The sequence below is a fragment of the Equus caballus genome, chromosome 20, assembly GCF_041296265.1.
Source record: "Equus caballus isolate H_3958 breed thoroughbred chromosome 20, TB-T2T, whole genome shotgun sequence".
Lineage (NCBI taxonomy): Eukaryota > Metazoa > Chordata > Mammalia > Perissodactyla > Equidae > Equus > Equus caballus.
The window spans coordinates 9,687,147-9,703,361 of record NC_091703.1 but is presented as its reverse complement, the minus strand read 5'-3'; the positions used below and the strand labels follow the sequence as shown (position 1 = coordinate 9,703,361).

General features: G+C 40.5%; 1 protein-coding gene across 4 annotated transcripts in view; it reads left to right on the top strand.

Annotated features, from left to right (window-relative positions):
- Positions 1-1,098: 1,098 nt before the first annotated feature.
- The window catches only part of BLOC1S5 (biogenesis of lysosomal organelles complex 1 subunit 5), a 72,957-nt gene continuing 57,840 nt past the window's right edge, over positions 1,099-16,215 (top strand). For all 4 annotated transcript variants that reach the window (XR_011429473.1, XM_070244069.1, XM_070244068.1 and 1 more), the window contains exons 1-2: positions 1,099-1,287; positions 7,566-7,648. Coding sequence is in view for 3 of the 4 variants with exons in the window: in XM_070244069.1 (XP_070100170.1) it covers positions 1,173-1,287; positions 7,566-7,648 (198 nt within the window). In the remaining variant the exon portion in view is untranslated. The remainder of the gene's footprint in view (positions 1,288-7,565; positions 7,649-16,215) is intronic.

Here is a 16,215-nt window from a genome sequence, read left to right as displayed (position 1 = left end):
TTAGAAGTCAGACCCAACAAACTGCAATTAACTAAGTTTACATTTTATCTATTAATTCATCTATTTAATGCCTCTTTGCCTTTGGGCTCGATATTTCCTCTGCTAGAATACTGCATGTTCCATCTTCGCCCCACCCCCATGGCTAACATCTCTTCATTTCAGGTCTGACGACAAATATAGGCCTCCTCTGGGAAGTCTTTCCTGGCCACCTCTCACCCCCAGGGGTCCCATACGTTTGCTGCACCTTCCTCCATCCTGTCGTTTATAAGCCATATATTGTACATGTTGGTTTATGTTCCCTCTTCAGCACAAGACTGTCAGACCCTTGAGGGTAAGGACTGTGCAAGAAGAGGGGAGGGAAAAAGGAGAGAGTAAGAGATGATTCTTAGAAAGAACCACTGGGTAAACATAGGAGGCAAAGGAGCCACAGCAAATTTTCATATTGTCTCAACAGGCAGAAGACTTGTTGAGAATACAAGATGAACTTTATGGAGTTCGCCAAAGAGCAGCAGTTAGACACCTGTCAGCCTTGTAGATGTCTCTTCATGACTACGATAATTCAAAGGAGCATAGCAAACCGGTCCCTTCTGTAATTACATGTATTTTAATCTTAGGTCAGGTAACAACTGGTTGAAATTTTGTAAATACAAATACCAAGAACAGATATTTTTTTCCTCACATTGGCACGAATGGGTCTGATAAGTGATTTGGGCAAATTACTTAATTTGTTCGTTAGAAATGATAAAACTATTCCTCCGAGTTGCTATGATGATCAAACGTGGCAATGCACGTCAAAAATGCTTTATAAAAGATTGGTGGTAGATAATGACATATTTATACCATTGCTAATATTATTCCGTGACTGTATCCCTTCTCCTTCAACCTCACTAAACCAAAATAAATTCTAGCAAGTTTAAGGAGGAATAATAGAGTTCAGCTCTAACTTCTAGGCATCTTCCCATTCCCGCAGCATCTGCCCTAATCCAGCATGGCGGCATCAACTTCCTCAGTTCACATCCCTGGCTATAGTACAGAAGCCTTACCGGAACCACCCGCCGGGTAGGCTCAGCTTCTCCGGCGCCCTTTGATGACGTTAAACTCCGTGCCTGGAAAGCGGTCGGCGCAGGTTTGCGCAGGCGCAACGCGCCCGCGGGTGGGAGGAGCTGGTCGGGATGAGTGGTGGAGGGACGGAGACCTTTGTGGGTTATGAGGCCGCCACGAGCGGCGGCGACAAGAAGAGGGACTCCTTAGGGACTACAGGCTCGCCAGCGCACCTCATTATCAAGGGTACGGAGTGGTAGGGCTATCGTCCTCTTGGATCCCAGCGCAGCGCCACCTCCGAGGCGGCGACCTGTGACCCGGGGCCGCGCCCCACGTCGTCCTCCAGACCCCGGGGTGCCTCTCGTTTGTGGGGGTTGGGGGAGTCGTGGCCCGTGCCCGCCTGTTTCCCGGTGCCGGATGCCTCCCAGTAACAACAACCAACCCAGTCCCTCTTACTTCCTCAAAAAAGCCCCGGGTGGGAGCAGTCGGGCCCGCCTCCTCTCTCTCTCCCCAAGCCCGGGACCCCGGGACGCAGAGCCGCTTTGGACGCGGCCTCAAGACCCACCTGTAACGCGAAGAGCACCGAGCTTGGGAGTCTGGGAGGGCTTGCTCCCCCAGGCGGGTCCCTTAGGGGTTGTGTGACTTTGGGTCGTTCGCTTTACCCGCTCTGTGACCCTGTCTGCTTCTGGGTCATGCAAGGAGTAAATGGGACAACATATGCAAGCGTCTTTAAAGCCCTAAAGCGCCGTACACATATACAGATGTCCCTTTGTCCTGTCTGCTTTGAGCTGGGAGAAAGTTACAACCTAGTTAAAGCCTGGATCCTCACGGATCCTGAATTAGAGTCGATTCCCAAAGCTCACAACAGCCCTGTTTCCTGCAGCAAGATCTTTGCTGGTTAGATACTGCACTTTCTCATCACCGTCGTCTCTGAACCCCATGCCTGTCCTGCCAGTCCCACCGTCCTGCATTGTTGGAGCCCTTGTAGGCTTCCAGAGTCCTTCAGCACCACCCAGGGAATGACATCTTTCCGTCTCTGCCTATTTCATTTTAACCTTATCTGTCAAGATTGTAGGCAGCCCCAGCACAGCTGGCTGTGGCTATTGCTAGACTTCAGGTTGACTCTTAAATCTAATTAGGAGTGCGGGAGTGGTGCATGGGTGCTAGTGCTAAATTGTAATTGTTTATACGTGCAATCTTAGTGAACTATTAAATTTTTTTAAAATTGTGGTGAAATACATGTAACAAAATTTATCTTAACCATTTTTAAATGTACTGTTCAGTGGTATTAGTACGTTCACAGTGTTGTGCAACCATCAGCATCATCCATCTCATCTTCCCATTTCTCTAATGATTTCTCTAATGATTACTGATGTTGAGCATCTTTTTACGTTTTTTATGTACTTATTGGCCATTTGTGTATCGTCTGTGGAACCTTCTCGTCTTCCCAAACTGAAACTCTTAACCAATTAAACACTAACTCCCCGTCCTCTCCTTCTCCCCTACCTCTTGCAACCACCTTTCTACTTTCTCCCTGGATGTGACTACTCTAGGTGCTTCATATAAATTAAATCATACAGTATTTGTCCTTTTGTGATTGGCTTATTTCACTTAGCATATTGTCCTCGAGGTGCATCCATGTTGTAGCGTGTGTCAGAATTTCCTTTATAAAGCTAAGTAGTGTTCCATTGTGTATATATACCACATTTTGTGTATCCCTTCATCTGTGGATGAACACTCGGGTTGCTTCCACGTTTTGGTTACTGTGAATAAGGCTGCTGTGAACATGGGCATGCAGATATTTGTTTCAGTTCCTGCCTTCAATTCTTTTGAGTGTATACCCAGAACTGCAATTGCTGGATCAAATGATAGTTCTATTTTTAATTCTTTGAGCAATCGCCATACTGTTTTCCATAATGGCTACACTATTTTACATTCTCACTAACAGTGCACAAGGGTTCCAATTTCTGCACATCCTAACCAACACTTATTTTCTGTTTCTTTGGTAGTGGCCCTCCAGATGGGTATAAGGTAGTATTTTGTAGTTTTGATTTGCATTTCCCTAATGATTAGTGATGTTGAGCATCTTTTTATTTACTTATTGGCCATTTGTGTATCATCTTTGGAGAAATGTCTATTCAAGTCCTTTGCCCATTTCTTAATCAGGTAGTTGTTTTTTGTTGTTGTTGAGTTGTAGGAGTTCTTTATACATTCTGGATATTAACCCCTTTTCAGATGCACGATTTGCATATATTTTCCCCCATTCCTTGGGTTGCCTTTTCACTGTGCTGATTGTATCCTTTGATGCACAGAAGTTTTTGATTTTGATGTAGTACTTTTTTTAAAAAAGATAATTCTGAACAAGTTTTTCAAGTTAATCCAAAAGTGAGTTGTAATTGAAAATATGTCTAGAACTGCCTTGGCTTTTTTTATGGAACCATTAACTCATCGTTCTGAAAATCTATTTTCAGTTCATCTTATTTGAAGACCATCACTTGTAAACAGATATTTGTTGAATTTTATTGCCACAGTCCGGTGAAAGGGAAGCATATAAAGAAGTGATTTTGATCCTTATGCCCCGGGTCTTTGAGGGTTTCTGACCCATGGGTGGGCGTTTGGAGATTGGGACTGGAAGACAGGAGGTGCTTCCTGGAGGAGGGAGTGTCTGATCTGAGTCTTGAAGAATAAAGTGTTAGCAGTTAAGAAAAGAAGGCAAGGGTATTTTGGACTTGGTTTGGAACAGCATGAGCCTGGGCATGGAGGCCTGAAGCAGCCTAGCATATTTGGGAAACTACACATATTGCTGCAGTGTGACTCTGAGAGAGGTGGGGTTTGGTGAAAATCGGACCATAGAAGACTTCTTGCCTTTTTATGGAGATTGCAATTTTTCTTGAATGGCAGGAAACTCTCCAGCAGTTATAAGTACGAGTCATGTGGTTAGATTTGTATTTTAAATAGAGCAGTCAGGCAGATATCAGTCTATCTTCCTCTTGTGCATTGTGTATTTGTGAGTTTGTCTGCTTGCTAAAATGAATTTGTGACTCCACAGTCAATATTGACAGTGCTGTCAGGGTCTGTCTCACATACGTGGAGATTTCAGTCTCCCTATGCACACATTCCTGGCTGAAATTGAACAAGGCCACACTCTGCTTTTTGATTCAGCTCTCATACTGTAAACAACTATCCTTTTTGCTTTCTATTTAGTGCCACATTTGCATTTTTGTGCTTTTTATTGGTGATTTCGCTGTTTAAAATGGTCCCCAGATGTAGTGCTGAAGTGTTCCTAAGCGCAAGAAGGCTGCATTATGCCTTGCAGAGAAAGTACCTGTATTAGAGAAGTTTCTCTCAGGCATGAGTTACAGTGCTGTGTGCTTCGTAGTTTGTGTTCAGTGTTAATCAACAATCCAGAAAAAGGAAGGAAATTTACTGATCTGGATGTGAGGCCACTCTGGAAAGTACCAAAGTAACATTTATAGTGTGTGGTGGAAAAGCAGTTAAATTTGTGGATTCATGAGATGATGACCAGTAAAGAAAGTATAGTGGACAGCATTGTTGTGAAGCAGAAAGCTGAAGAAGTTTATGTTCAGTTACCAAGGGTCGGGAAAATGTTATTATACTTGTGGGTTAGTGCTGGCTGGCACTTTCAAAGGTGGTAAAGTGTGAAAAATGTTAAACTTGGAGGTGAAGCGAGTTCTGCAGATCAGGAGGCTGTGGAAGAACTTTAAAAATACCTACTAAGTGTTATACAGGAGACAGTGTTATTGGAAGAGCAGATTTGCAGCACTTAGATTGGCATGTTTTCCAAGGATGTTGGTAAGCAAATGTATGTGACACAAGCAGTGTTTGGTTGACAAAAATGTGACCAGAGGCTTGCAGGAACGTAACCCTATATTTCCTCTGGGAGCAACAGTTCAATACTTGCTAGTTCAGTGTTTGAGGCAACTTTATAAACATCACTACTGCAAATAACGACAATTGACTCTATATGGAGTGGGTTATAGCAAGGTATGACTAACTGTTGGAATAGTTCAAATGAGACAAGCAGGGGTGGAAAAGGGGATGGAACTGAGAAGTAGTGAGGAAGAATAGCATCTGTATGGTGACACTGTGGGAGTTACCAGGAAAAATTGCTATGCAGTAAATTGTTCTCTGCGATATGTGAAGATCCACATGTTACATTAAAGGCCTCCAAGTTCAGGGCCAGAGAATAAACTTCTCCTTTTATTAGATCGTGAGAGATCTGCACTTTACTGTATTTCTCCTTGCTTTATAGTCACATAGCGTGTTGACCTTCCATTAAAGTGCTTATCTCTGTCTGTTGTTTGAAGGGATATTTGTCTAACTCCCACATTAGAGAATAATTTTTGGAGAACAAAATTTTGTATCTTTTATCTTGTATATCAGACAACAAAAGAAGGCTTTGCATGTAGCAGGGCTAGAGTTAGACTTACGTGAAACTCTGTCGCTTACATTTATATTACGAAACTTAGAGAATTTATTTGTAATCCTTGGGATTCCTGCAAACTCTGAATTATTATAACCTGCTTGTTTTGTTATTGTGGTGTCATAACAGAACTAGTTAGTGGCTCAAGTTCTATGGTAATATGTATTTTAGAATCCTTTTTTTCCCCCCGAATCTTTACTCTCTTAGTTTGGAGCATATTTTGGGTTGTAGAAGTGGTCATTATCCACTTCTAAACAGAAATGAATTTCTCTCCAAAGGCTTAGTAAATCCCCGTTATCTCAGGCCACAGAAGCAGATCTCCCTAAATCAACAAAGCTTAATGGCTTCTCAGTCATATAGAAAAATGCGTGTTGACCCCTGTGCCCTCTGTGGATGGTGTAAGTAATTTGGTCTCTGAGATGCTCACGAGAGGAGGGTAGAATGTCAGGGCAGTGTAGTAAGTGGTTTGGTCGCAGTCTATGCCCAGGGGCGCTTTGGGAGCATAAGCAGGGGCACTCCCTGAAACCTAGGAGGAAGCTGGATAGAATAAATGACAATTCCAAGGAAGTTTGATATCTGAGCAGTTTCGAAGGAAGAGCAAGGATTAAGTAGTTGGGGAAGGGTTCCAGGTGGTGACAGTAGCATCAACTGTGGCAAGGATGCATGAGGCAGCATGGCGTGTTTGGAAAGCTGCAGCTAGTTCAGAATTGCCGCCAGGGGAGGTGAGGTTGGAGCCAGACTGGGGAGGACCTTATGTGGCTTCTGGGAGGCTCAGACTTTAGCCTCTTAGCCAACTCCGTTTGAAAGACACTGGTGTTCCTTGAGATGCGAATAGATATTCTTTGCAGAGTAGGTTCTCTTGTCAAATAAGGTCTATAAATTTCTGCATACAATGGCCCTCACTTGGGCATTTGTAATTTGTGTTAATACACTATAAGCTCCCAAAAGATCTCAGGTAATGGAACCTGTCTAACCAGGTTTTATCTGTTTCCCAAACTTAACTAAGCATAGCACTTTTTTTTTTTAATGAACTTCTATTATCTTCTACTAGAAATGTTCTGGGTAATGAACCATTGAAGGATTTAGGCAAAAGTAATACTTCTGTTTTTTTAGTTAGCATACTTCCAAAGATGTATCCTAAAAAACCTCAATAAAATAGACGATTGGAATGTGCCCAGTTGTATGTCTGCAAAAATAAAAAATTTGAGGAACAGATTATACCAGTGAATGAACATGAATGGTACATATTCTTATTTGGAGATTTAATTTCTCCAGGAATTTTGAGCTTTACCACTTAAACTATACAGTTATTAACAAGTAGAATAAATAGAATGAGTCACCAAAAACAGTTAAAATTCAGAACTTTTTTTCCTTAATTGTGACTTTTTCAGACCTATCAAAAAGCATAGAGACTTATAATGAATGCTCACCACCCATCTTAATAGATAAGCATTAAGAGCCCACTGTGTACTTGTCTCCAAGTGCATTGCTCTCCTTCCTCCCACAGGTAACTGCTGTCTTGAAATCAGTGTTGATTGTTTGTTCTCCTGCATTTCTTTATAGTTTTATTGCTTCTGTATGTGCCCCGAAGGTAGTGATATTTTGCATATCTTTAAAGTTTATATAAATGGCTTTATCTTTCTGAAACTTGCTTTTTTGTTCAACGTTATATTTGTGGGATTTATGCATGTTAATAAATGTAACTCTAGTGTGTTCATTTTACTTGCTGATTTGTAGTGTTCTCTTGTATGAGTTTGTTTAGGTTGTTTCCTTTTGACATTACACTCCTGCTGTAGTAAATATTTATAAATATCTCTTTCATTTGTGTGAGAGCTTTTCTAGGTTACCTACCTAGATATGAAATTGCTGAGTATGTATGTCTTCAACTTTATCAGATATTGCCAAATTGCTCTCAAAAGTACTTGTATTAATTTACCGCCTGTGGATGAGATTTCCTCTTATTCATAGTCTAACCTACATTTTAGCCTTCAAATATTCATGGAAAATGGGAAGACTAAAACAAGCTAGAGATTGTGCCACTTAGCATGGATTAATGTTGAATTTCATTTTGTCTTTATAGATCTTGGAGAAATTCATTCAAGGCTTTTAGATCACAGACCAGTTATTCAAGGTGAAACCCGTTATTTTGTGAAAGAATTTGAAGTGAGTATTTAAAACTTATTTTGTAAAAATACTGCCCTAATTGTTAGTTTGTTATTATATGCAAGAGAAATTCTCTAGTTTTAAAACCTCTGATTTCCGTTCATGTGTTTGTAAAGTATACAAAGTAAAACTTATTAAAAGGCATTACCATTAATGGAAGGAGCACGAGAGTAGGAGACAAGAGACTTAAGCTCAAGTTCAGCTGCCTACTCCTGGGGTATTTAATGTCTGTCGACCTCAGTTTTTTTAATCTATAAAATCAGATATAGTGAACAAAAGATTTTAAACATGAATGAGTCTAGGTTTTCCAGATCCATTTTCTGTATTTATTTTCTCAGTGGGAGCATCAGCACCCATCCAAAGGACTCAAGTTAAAACGTGAGAATCATTTTTGGCTATTAGGGCCCACAATCAGTGACCGATTGTTCTAGACGTGACCTCATAAGTTTCTTTCCCTTCTGACTGTGTGCCTGCTTTATCAACCCAGTAAAATCCAGTCTTTACTGCTGCCAGAGTGCTCTGACATTATTTCACTTTTTAAAACCCTTTGATAATATTTGCTGTCTATAGGATCAAGTCCAAGCATCCTTCTGTGCCCTGGCCCCTAGCTTTCTAGCTTTACCATCTGCCACCCCACCTTGCGTGCTATGGTCCAGCAGTTCTGATGCACCTCCCTGCCATCCTGTTTCATATTACTGTTGTTTTGCACGTGTGTTGGCTCACTGTGTATTAGACAGTAACATCCCAACCTACTGTTGGGTAAATGCTAAATGGTCTTACACAAACAATTTTGTGATTCTGTGGCAGTTGAGATTCTGTTTTCAAATGGAACTCCAACCAAGCAGGAAGTCTAAATCTCCCAGAAGGGGAGAACTTTTTTGTTAACACTTTAAAACTCCAGAAAGCCTGGTACAGAGCACTCAAGATAGAGGGACAGAGCTGCAGCTTTAGATACTGCTTTTGGTTTCAACGGACACTGTTACACCAAATCTGCATAATACCTACGTCACAGCGTTGTTGCGAAGATTAAACGTGTGTGTGCATGCGCACCCACGTGTGTGTCTGTGTCTGTCTCAGAACAGGAGCTGGTTCTTATGTATAACTGACTGTTAGCTGTCTTCATGATTACTGTAGTTGTGGGATAAGAATAAGGTGAACACAGAAAGTCATCCAGAGACCATTCCCTTTTCATGCTGTATAAGGATGATTACCGATCCCTTAGAATAAAGTAGTGAGAGTCAAGTCTGGGCGTGGCATGACTGTGTTCTCTGCACAGTCTCTCAAGGCTAAAATCAAGGTGTTGACCAGCCTTTGTTCTTATTTGGGGCTCGGAGTCCTCTTCCTTCATGTGAGGGTGGTGGGACTCAATGCCTTGCCGCAGTAGAATGATGTCCTCATTTCCTTCTTAGCTGTCAGCCAGGGCCCCTGTCAGCTCCTAGAGGCCACTCACATTCCTTGCCACATGGCCCTTTTCATCTTCGAAGCCAGGTAAACAGAGTCTCCTTCATGTGGAATCCCTCTCTTGCCGAGAAGAGCCCGTTCCTTTTAAGGCTCACCTGATTAAGTCAGGCCCACTAAGGATAATCTCCCTTTCTTAAAGTCACTTGGTTTGGGTGGGACCTTAATATATCTGCAGAATATCTAAGCAGCAGCATCTAGATTAGGGTTTAATTAAGTAACTGAGAGAAAGTCTGTGTACACTAGGGGCAGGGGTCTCAGAGGCCACCTTAGAATTCTGCCTCCCGTAAGCTTTTACAACTACCTGATATTTTTCTTATTATTTGCTTATTTATCGCCTGTCTTCTTTCTTTAGAATATGGGCACTGTGAGAGTAGGGACTTATCTTTCTTATTCTCTGTTGTCTTCAAAATGCCTAATCCAATGTCTGATGCATTGTAGGTGCTTAATATGATTCAAAAGAACACGTAGCAGAGCTTCAACTAAAAGTTGGGTTTTCTGACATCCAGTGATGTCATAAGTCATCTTTTTCATAAGTCATCCTTTTTTTGCTGGTCTGGTTAATTTGAAATACTGAATAGTTTTTATTAAAAGAAAATTGTAAATATTCCTTTAAATAGCCACTTTAAGTTAAAAGAAGCATAGAATTTTAGAATTAAGATGGGTTCTCTAATCCAACCCCCTCACTTCATAGAAACTGAGCCCAGAGATGGAAAGCAATGTGTGACAAGTCATACGGCTAATTAGTGGCTGAGTTATCTCTGGAATACAAGTGTCATTTTATGTATCTCAGTATATCTTTAAATAATGTAGATGGTTTCTGTGAAAGGACTGTGCAAGTGAAACTGAGTCTTGAATGGAAGATGAAAGAAGTGTTACATAAATGTCAGCTCTCACTTCCTGTTGAAATCTACACCTCTTTTAAGTGAGATAGATGATATTGCCAAGAGAAGGTGGGCATTTGTCTGACAGGAGAGGAATTACCTGCAGTCCGCATTGTTAAGCCCTCCAAGATCTTTTTGGAAAGGAGGCTGTGTTGAAGAGTAGAAAGAACATGGGCCTTGGAGCTTGACATATCTGTGTTTAAATCCTGACACACCTCTTACTAGCTGTGATTACTTGCTTTACTAAGGCTTAGTTTCCTCATTTTAAAAATGAGAACAGTGATACATGCTTCAGAGTTTTTGTGAAGATTAAATGAAATACCGTTTTTAAAAATTCCTGGTAGGGGCGGGCCTGGTGGCGCAGCGGTTAAGTTCGCCCGTTCCGATTCTCGGTGGCCAGGGGTTCGCTGGTTCGGATCCCGGGTGTGGACATGGCACCGCTTGGCAAAAGCCATGCTGTGTGGTAGGCGTCCCACTTATAAAGTAGAGGAAGATGGGCATGGGTGTTAGCTCAGGGCCAGTCTTTCTCAGTAAAAAGAGGAGGACTGGCAGTAGTTAGCTCAGGGCTAATCTTCCTCAAAAAAAGAAAAATTCTTGGTATACAAGTGTTGGTAGCTGTTATTAAGAGAAAGATAGCAGCAAGTACAATCAAATAAAAATATATTAATTCAGAATTTTCAATAATTTGAATGAATTTAGTTTCAATTTTTAATATCTTTAGGGAAAATAGGCATTTGCTAAGCAAATAGCATTATCTTAGGAAATGTGTACTAAAGAATAAAATTTTCACACCAGGTATGATAGATACAAGCTTATGTAAATGTCTTGAGCAGGACAAGAGCTTGAGCTTATTATATTGATGAATAAGAAAGACACGGATGCACACTTCAACGAAGCAAGGCGTTCTCTTATTGTTGTTGAAGAATGGTCTCTGAAGGGCTCATAAATATTTTTTTTTTTTTTTTTAAAGATTTTGTTTTTTTCCTTTTTCTCCCCAAAGCCCTCCCGGTACACAGTTGTATATTCTTCGTTGTGGGTCCTTCTAGTTGTGGCATGTGGGACGCTGCCTCAGCGTGGTTTGACGAGCAGTGCCATGTCCGTGCCCAGGATTCGAACCAACGAAACACTGGGCCGCCTGGAGCGGAGCGCGCGAACCCAACCACTCGGCCACGGGGCCAGCCCCAGGGCTCAAAAATATTTTGTTGGCTAAGTTTGAGTTGTTATCTTCAACTAAATTGTATGCAGCTCCTTTCCTTGAAAAGTGCTTGATCCAGTCTGTTCGCACAATGACCTCTGCCTTGGTCTTCCTGAGGGTTTAGTGTAGCATGGAAACTGTCCTGTACATCAGGCTCAACTCCCTTTTATGTATATCATATTCTAACATTTCCTCTCAAACGAGAAGAGGAAAGCTGAAAGCATATTAGAAACTTTAGATTTGAATAGATATCTGCATTATTTACAGTTCTTTTCTATCTTGATGGTCTAATTAGTAAAAGTGGTCTTTGTCCTGAATTGCACGGTTGCACAGAGAGGAATGGTGAAGCAGAGCTATCAGTATGTGCTACAAGTTTCATCTTCTCTATACCATTTAAATACAGTTCACTTTAAGGAATACTGGCTAGTGCTTAAAACTAAAGTTATGGTTTATGTATTTTAAAAGGTTAACACACCTGGCAACAATCATCTTTTTCTTTATAAAATTTTATTTCTAAAAAGAAGAGAATAAGTGCCACATGGTGGCAGCATTACATAAATTATCGAAGTTCTATTATAACATTTTAACCTTCTCTTTTTGTTTGTAGTATTTCTGGATGGTTGACTGGCTTTCTCCCGACTTTATGCCAATCTTTTATTCCCTGATTCCAGTGAACGTTATGAGCAGAGCTCCCAGTGGGACCCTTTCAGGGAGCATCAGTCTGGTAGTGCCAGCAAGTAGAGGCATTGTCTGCTCCTCCATTATCTTTCCAGCCGTAGGGGAGATGTCGTGGCCTCTCTCGTCTGGAACAGAGAAGAGACCCATGTTAGTCAGCATTGATGAAGTGCTTATGGGATATATTGTCCCATACAAGATCCTTATTTCATTTTTAGCAACCTTCATTCTTTCAATGCTTTATTGAATAGTTATTGAGTACCTAGGTGTATCAGTAAGGAATGTGTTTAGTTACTAGTAATGGGTACCTGAAAAATAGTGGCTTTGACAAGTGCTTACTTTTCTCTCACAATACCCAGAACCTAGGGCTAGTATGGTGCCTCTACAATGTCAGCTTTTTCTTCCAGCTTTTCCTTCTATCTCCCTGGGGTGTTGCTCTTATCCTTATGCTTACAAGGTGGCTTTGGCAATTCCAACCATGAAAGGAAGGTAGGTGGGAAACAGCTAGCAGTCTCTGTTACAGACACATTACCACTCCAAATAATATTTGGGTGTTGATAGGAAGAAAGAAGAGGAGAATGGATCCAGAACTATCTGTCATACTAGATATGTAAAGATAAATAAGAAAATGTCTACCTCCAGGAACCTTACAGTCCAGGGAGAAGACGACATGTAAACAAAGAATTTTATTTTATTTTTTTTTATAATTTATATATGGTTTGTTAGGGTTCTAAATGTGATCGGTCCTTATCAGTGCAGAAATACTGGCACTAAGAAGAGTTTATTTTCTTGTTCCTGTATTTATCAGTAATCAGCTTTTCTCTAGACTAGACTTTAGGTCGCATTTCTTGCTCATTCTTGCTTCTGTAAACAGGTCTAATAAAAATATACTCCAGCTCTCTCACTAATTCAATAATGCAAGTAAGATTGTTTTGAATTCTTTATCTCAAAAGAAGAAAACAAAGCTTATTCCCCCTAAAAAATTCAAGGAAGTTTTGAAAGAACCAGTAGTAATTAAAAATTAGTTTTTGATTTCAAGCTTGTGTGCATGGCTGAGGATCCTGAACTAGCTTTCTACATGCTAAATTCTGCACTGTCACTGTTGGAGGAATTAGAATATGTCAGAGCATGAAAACTGTATATATAGCTATAAAAAAAATATTAGCTCATATGGTAAAAACTTAGAAAAGACGCCACATAAACTCTCAATCTCGGATTAAATACTGACGAAAACCTACCAAACCACGTGTCAATGGATTTATTGTTTTTGCACAAATATTGAAATGACTCACAAAAAATTTTAAGACATTGGAATGGAAAGGTAGAGAGAGTTTGGGCTGTCGTATATCAATACAGAGAAAATTAGCTGGTTTGAAATATACAAGCCATGAAATAGTTTAGTGGTAACTGTTATTTAAAAGCAGAACTTAGATACAGAAGAAGAGTATCAAAGAGGTCACATCTCACCAATGATTCCAATCAGTTGTTCCGTGGGAGCTTCACTAAAACTCATTCTCAGGCTATACCTAGGACCCTCGGGAAAGCAGGACAATGATAAATTTGCTGTGACTGCTTAAATTCCAGAGTAGAAAGTACTAAAATGACGGTCAGATATTTCCCCTTCTTTGCCCATAGTTAACTTCTTTTAGTTACAGTGAATTATCATTGCAACATCGGTGGGATTGGAATAAATAGAGATCAAAATAGATAGATGATGATATGTTTAAAGTCAGATCACTTTGTTTATAACAAATTTTTCTTAATTCTAAAGAATTTATGCTGCTCTGCAAAGAGATACTAGAACCTGTAAATACAAACTAATAAATCTGTCAAATGATTAAGTGAGTCCCATCCAATGAAAAGATAAAGATAGGCTGCTAAGCACAGCAGTAGAGGATGATCAACAGGAGTTGTTCAATTTAGCTATTAACCAGGAAAAAGGAAATGATGTCATGAGAGGTAAAGGCAGTGGGAGGAGATAGAAAATGTCCCAAATGTTGAAAATGGGAAAAGTCAAGGATGGTCTCTTGCAGGGGGGTCATCTTCAAGGAACTGAAAATTTCACTACACTGGTTGCAGTTCATGTTTTCCTGGGAAAGTCTCTGAGGTAGGGCCATTTCTAGTATACAGATAAATATCCATGAAAAGATAAATATGTCTATGAAATTTGAATTCTATTTAATCCATCGTAATACATTGTTTTAAAAATCCTACATATGAGACTACCTATCCTATGTGCATATTTAATGCAAGCACCCAAGGCATATTTTCTTGAAAATATCTAACTCGTAGTCACTTTCCTTCTCCCTCTGCAAATATGTTCCTTCCTTCAACAAGCTGTTCTCCAGCTTCCCCACTCTTAACTAGATTCCCTTCTAGTGTGCACTCAGCAAAACCTGTCTGCTTAACAGAAAGAAAGAAAGAAAAAATTAAAAAGTACCCAGAGAGGAGGAGAAAGGAAGAGAGCACATTATGGCTTGGGCCTAACCAGGGATGAGAGATCCTGCATATCCTTCAGGGATGTGGTCCTATGGTCACATGTCACATCTGCAGTGATAGGCAGCTCAGAATTGAGACAACTGTAATCAGAGGTCTTCAATCCCCCTTAGCCATCAGGCAGTATTGTGTCTGGGTCCCCTGAATTGGTTTTGATGAGGATAAATTATCCATAGACTACACGTGTGAACAGAAGTTTTTACTCAGAGCTGTAAACATATAAAAATCTCTAGAAACGGAGTTAGAAGACTTGGGTTCTAGTCTTGAAATTGCTATTAACTATCTTTGTGACTTGAAGCAGATGACATAAAGTATTTGAAACTGTATCTTCATCTGCTGAGGAATGATATTATGCTTTTTATATCATGCCTTCACTATCCAGGTTTTTCCACAAAAAATAGAATTCCTTCTAGATATCTTTTTTTTTTGCTGAGGAAGATTTTCCCTGAGCTAATATCTGTGCCAATCTTCCTCTTTTTGCTTGAGGAATATCTGCCCTGAGCTAATATCTGTGCCAGTCTTCCTCTGTTTTGTGTGTGCCACAGCATGGCCACTGACAAGTGGAATAGGTCCACACCCAGGAACCAAACCCAGGTTGGTGAAGCAGAGCATGCTGAACTTAAACCACTAGGCCACAGGGCTGGTCCCATAATTCCTTCTAGTTCTCTTTTACTCTTTTTTTTAGACAATTTTCTTACTCCTTTTTGTGGTCTTCTCTTTCCCACTTCAGCATTTCTTGTAGAACTTGTTTCTTGGTGATAAACTCCTTTAATTTTTTGCTTGTCTCGGAAACTCTTACCTCTCCTTCCATTCTGAATGATAACCTTGCCAGGTAGAGTATTCTTGGCTGTATTTTTTTCCCTTTGAGCACTTTAAATATGTCATGCCACTCTCATCTAGCCTGTAGAGTTTCAGCTGAGAAGTCCGCTGATAGCCTTATGGCATTTCCTTTGCATGTCACTTGTTGCCTTTCTCTTGCCGCTTTTGGGATTCTCTCTTTATCTTTAATTTTGGACATTTTAATTATATTGTGTCTCAATGTGGGCCTGTTGGTGTTCATCTTGTTTGGTGCTCTCTGTGCTTCCTGTACTTGGATGTCTCTTTCCTTCCTTAGGTTAGGAAAGTTTTCAGCTATTATTTCTTCAAATAGATTCTCTGCCCCTTTGTCTCACTCTTCTCCTTCAGGGACACCTATAAGGTGAATGTTAGTGCTCTTGATGTTGTCCCAGAGTTCCCTTAGACTGTTCTGGTTCTTTTTAATTCTTTTTTCTTTTATCTGTTCAGCTTGGGTGACTTCCTCTAGTCTTTCTTCCAGCTTGCTGAACCGTTCTTCTGTATCATGTACTCTGCTATTGAATCCCTCTAGTGAATTTTTCATTTCCACTATTATAGTCTTCATTTCTGATTGGTTCTTTTTTATATTTTCCAATTGTTTGTTGATATTCTCACTGTGTTCATCCAGTCTTCTCCCAAGATCAGTGAGCATCCTTTTGAGTTTTTATTTGAACTCTTTGTCAGGTAGATTGTTTATTTCTGTTTCATTTAGTTCTTTTTCTGGGGTTTTGTCCTGTTCCCTTGCTTGAAACGTATTCCTTTGCTTCCTCATTATGCCTCTTTCTTCGTACTTATATCTATGTATTAGGTGAGTCAGCTATGTCTCCTGATCTTGGAGAAGTTGCCTTATGTAAGAGATGCCTTTTGAGGCCCAGCAGTGTGCTTCCCTCTCATCACCAGTCCAAATGATCCAGGAGTGACCCCTTTGTGGGCTACTTGTGTCCTTCTGCTGTGGCAGGGCTGCTCTTACTGCAGGTACCCGGGGAGTCTAGGCTTTCCCTCCCTGGCCGGCTGTTAGTAAATCA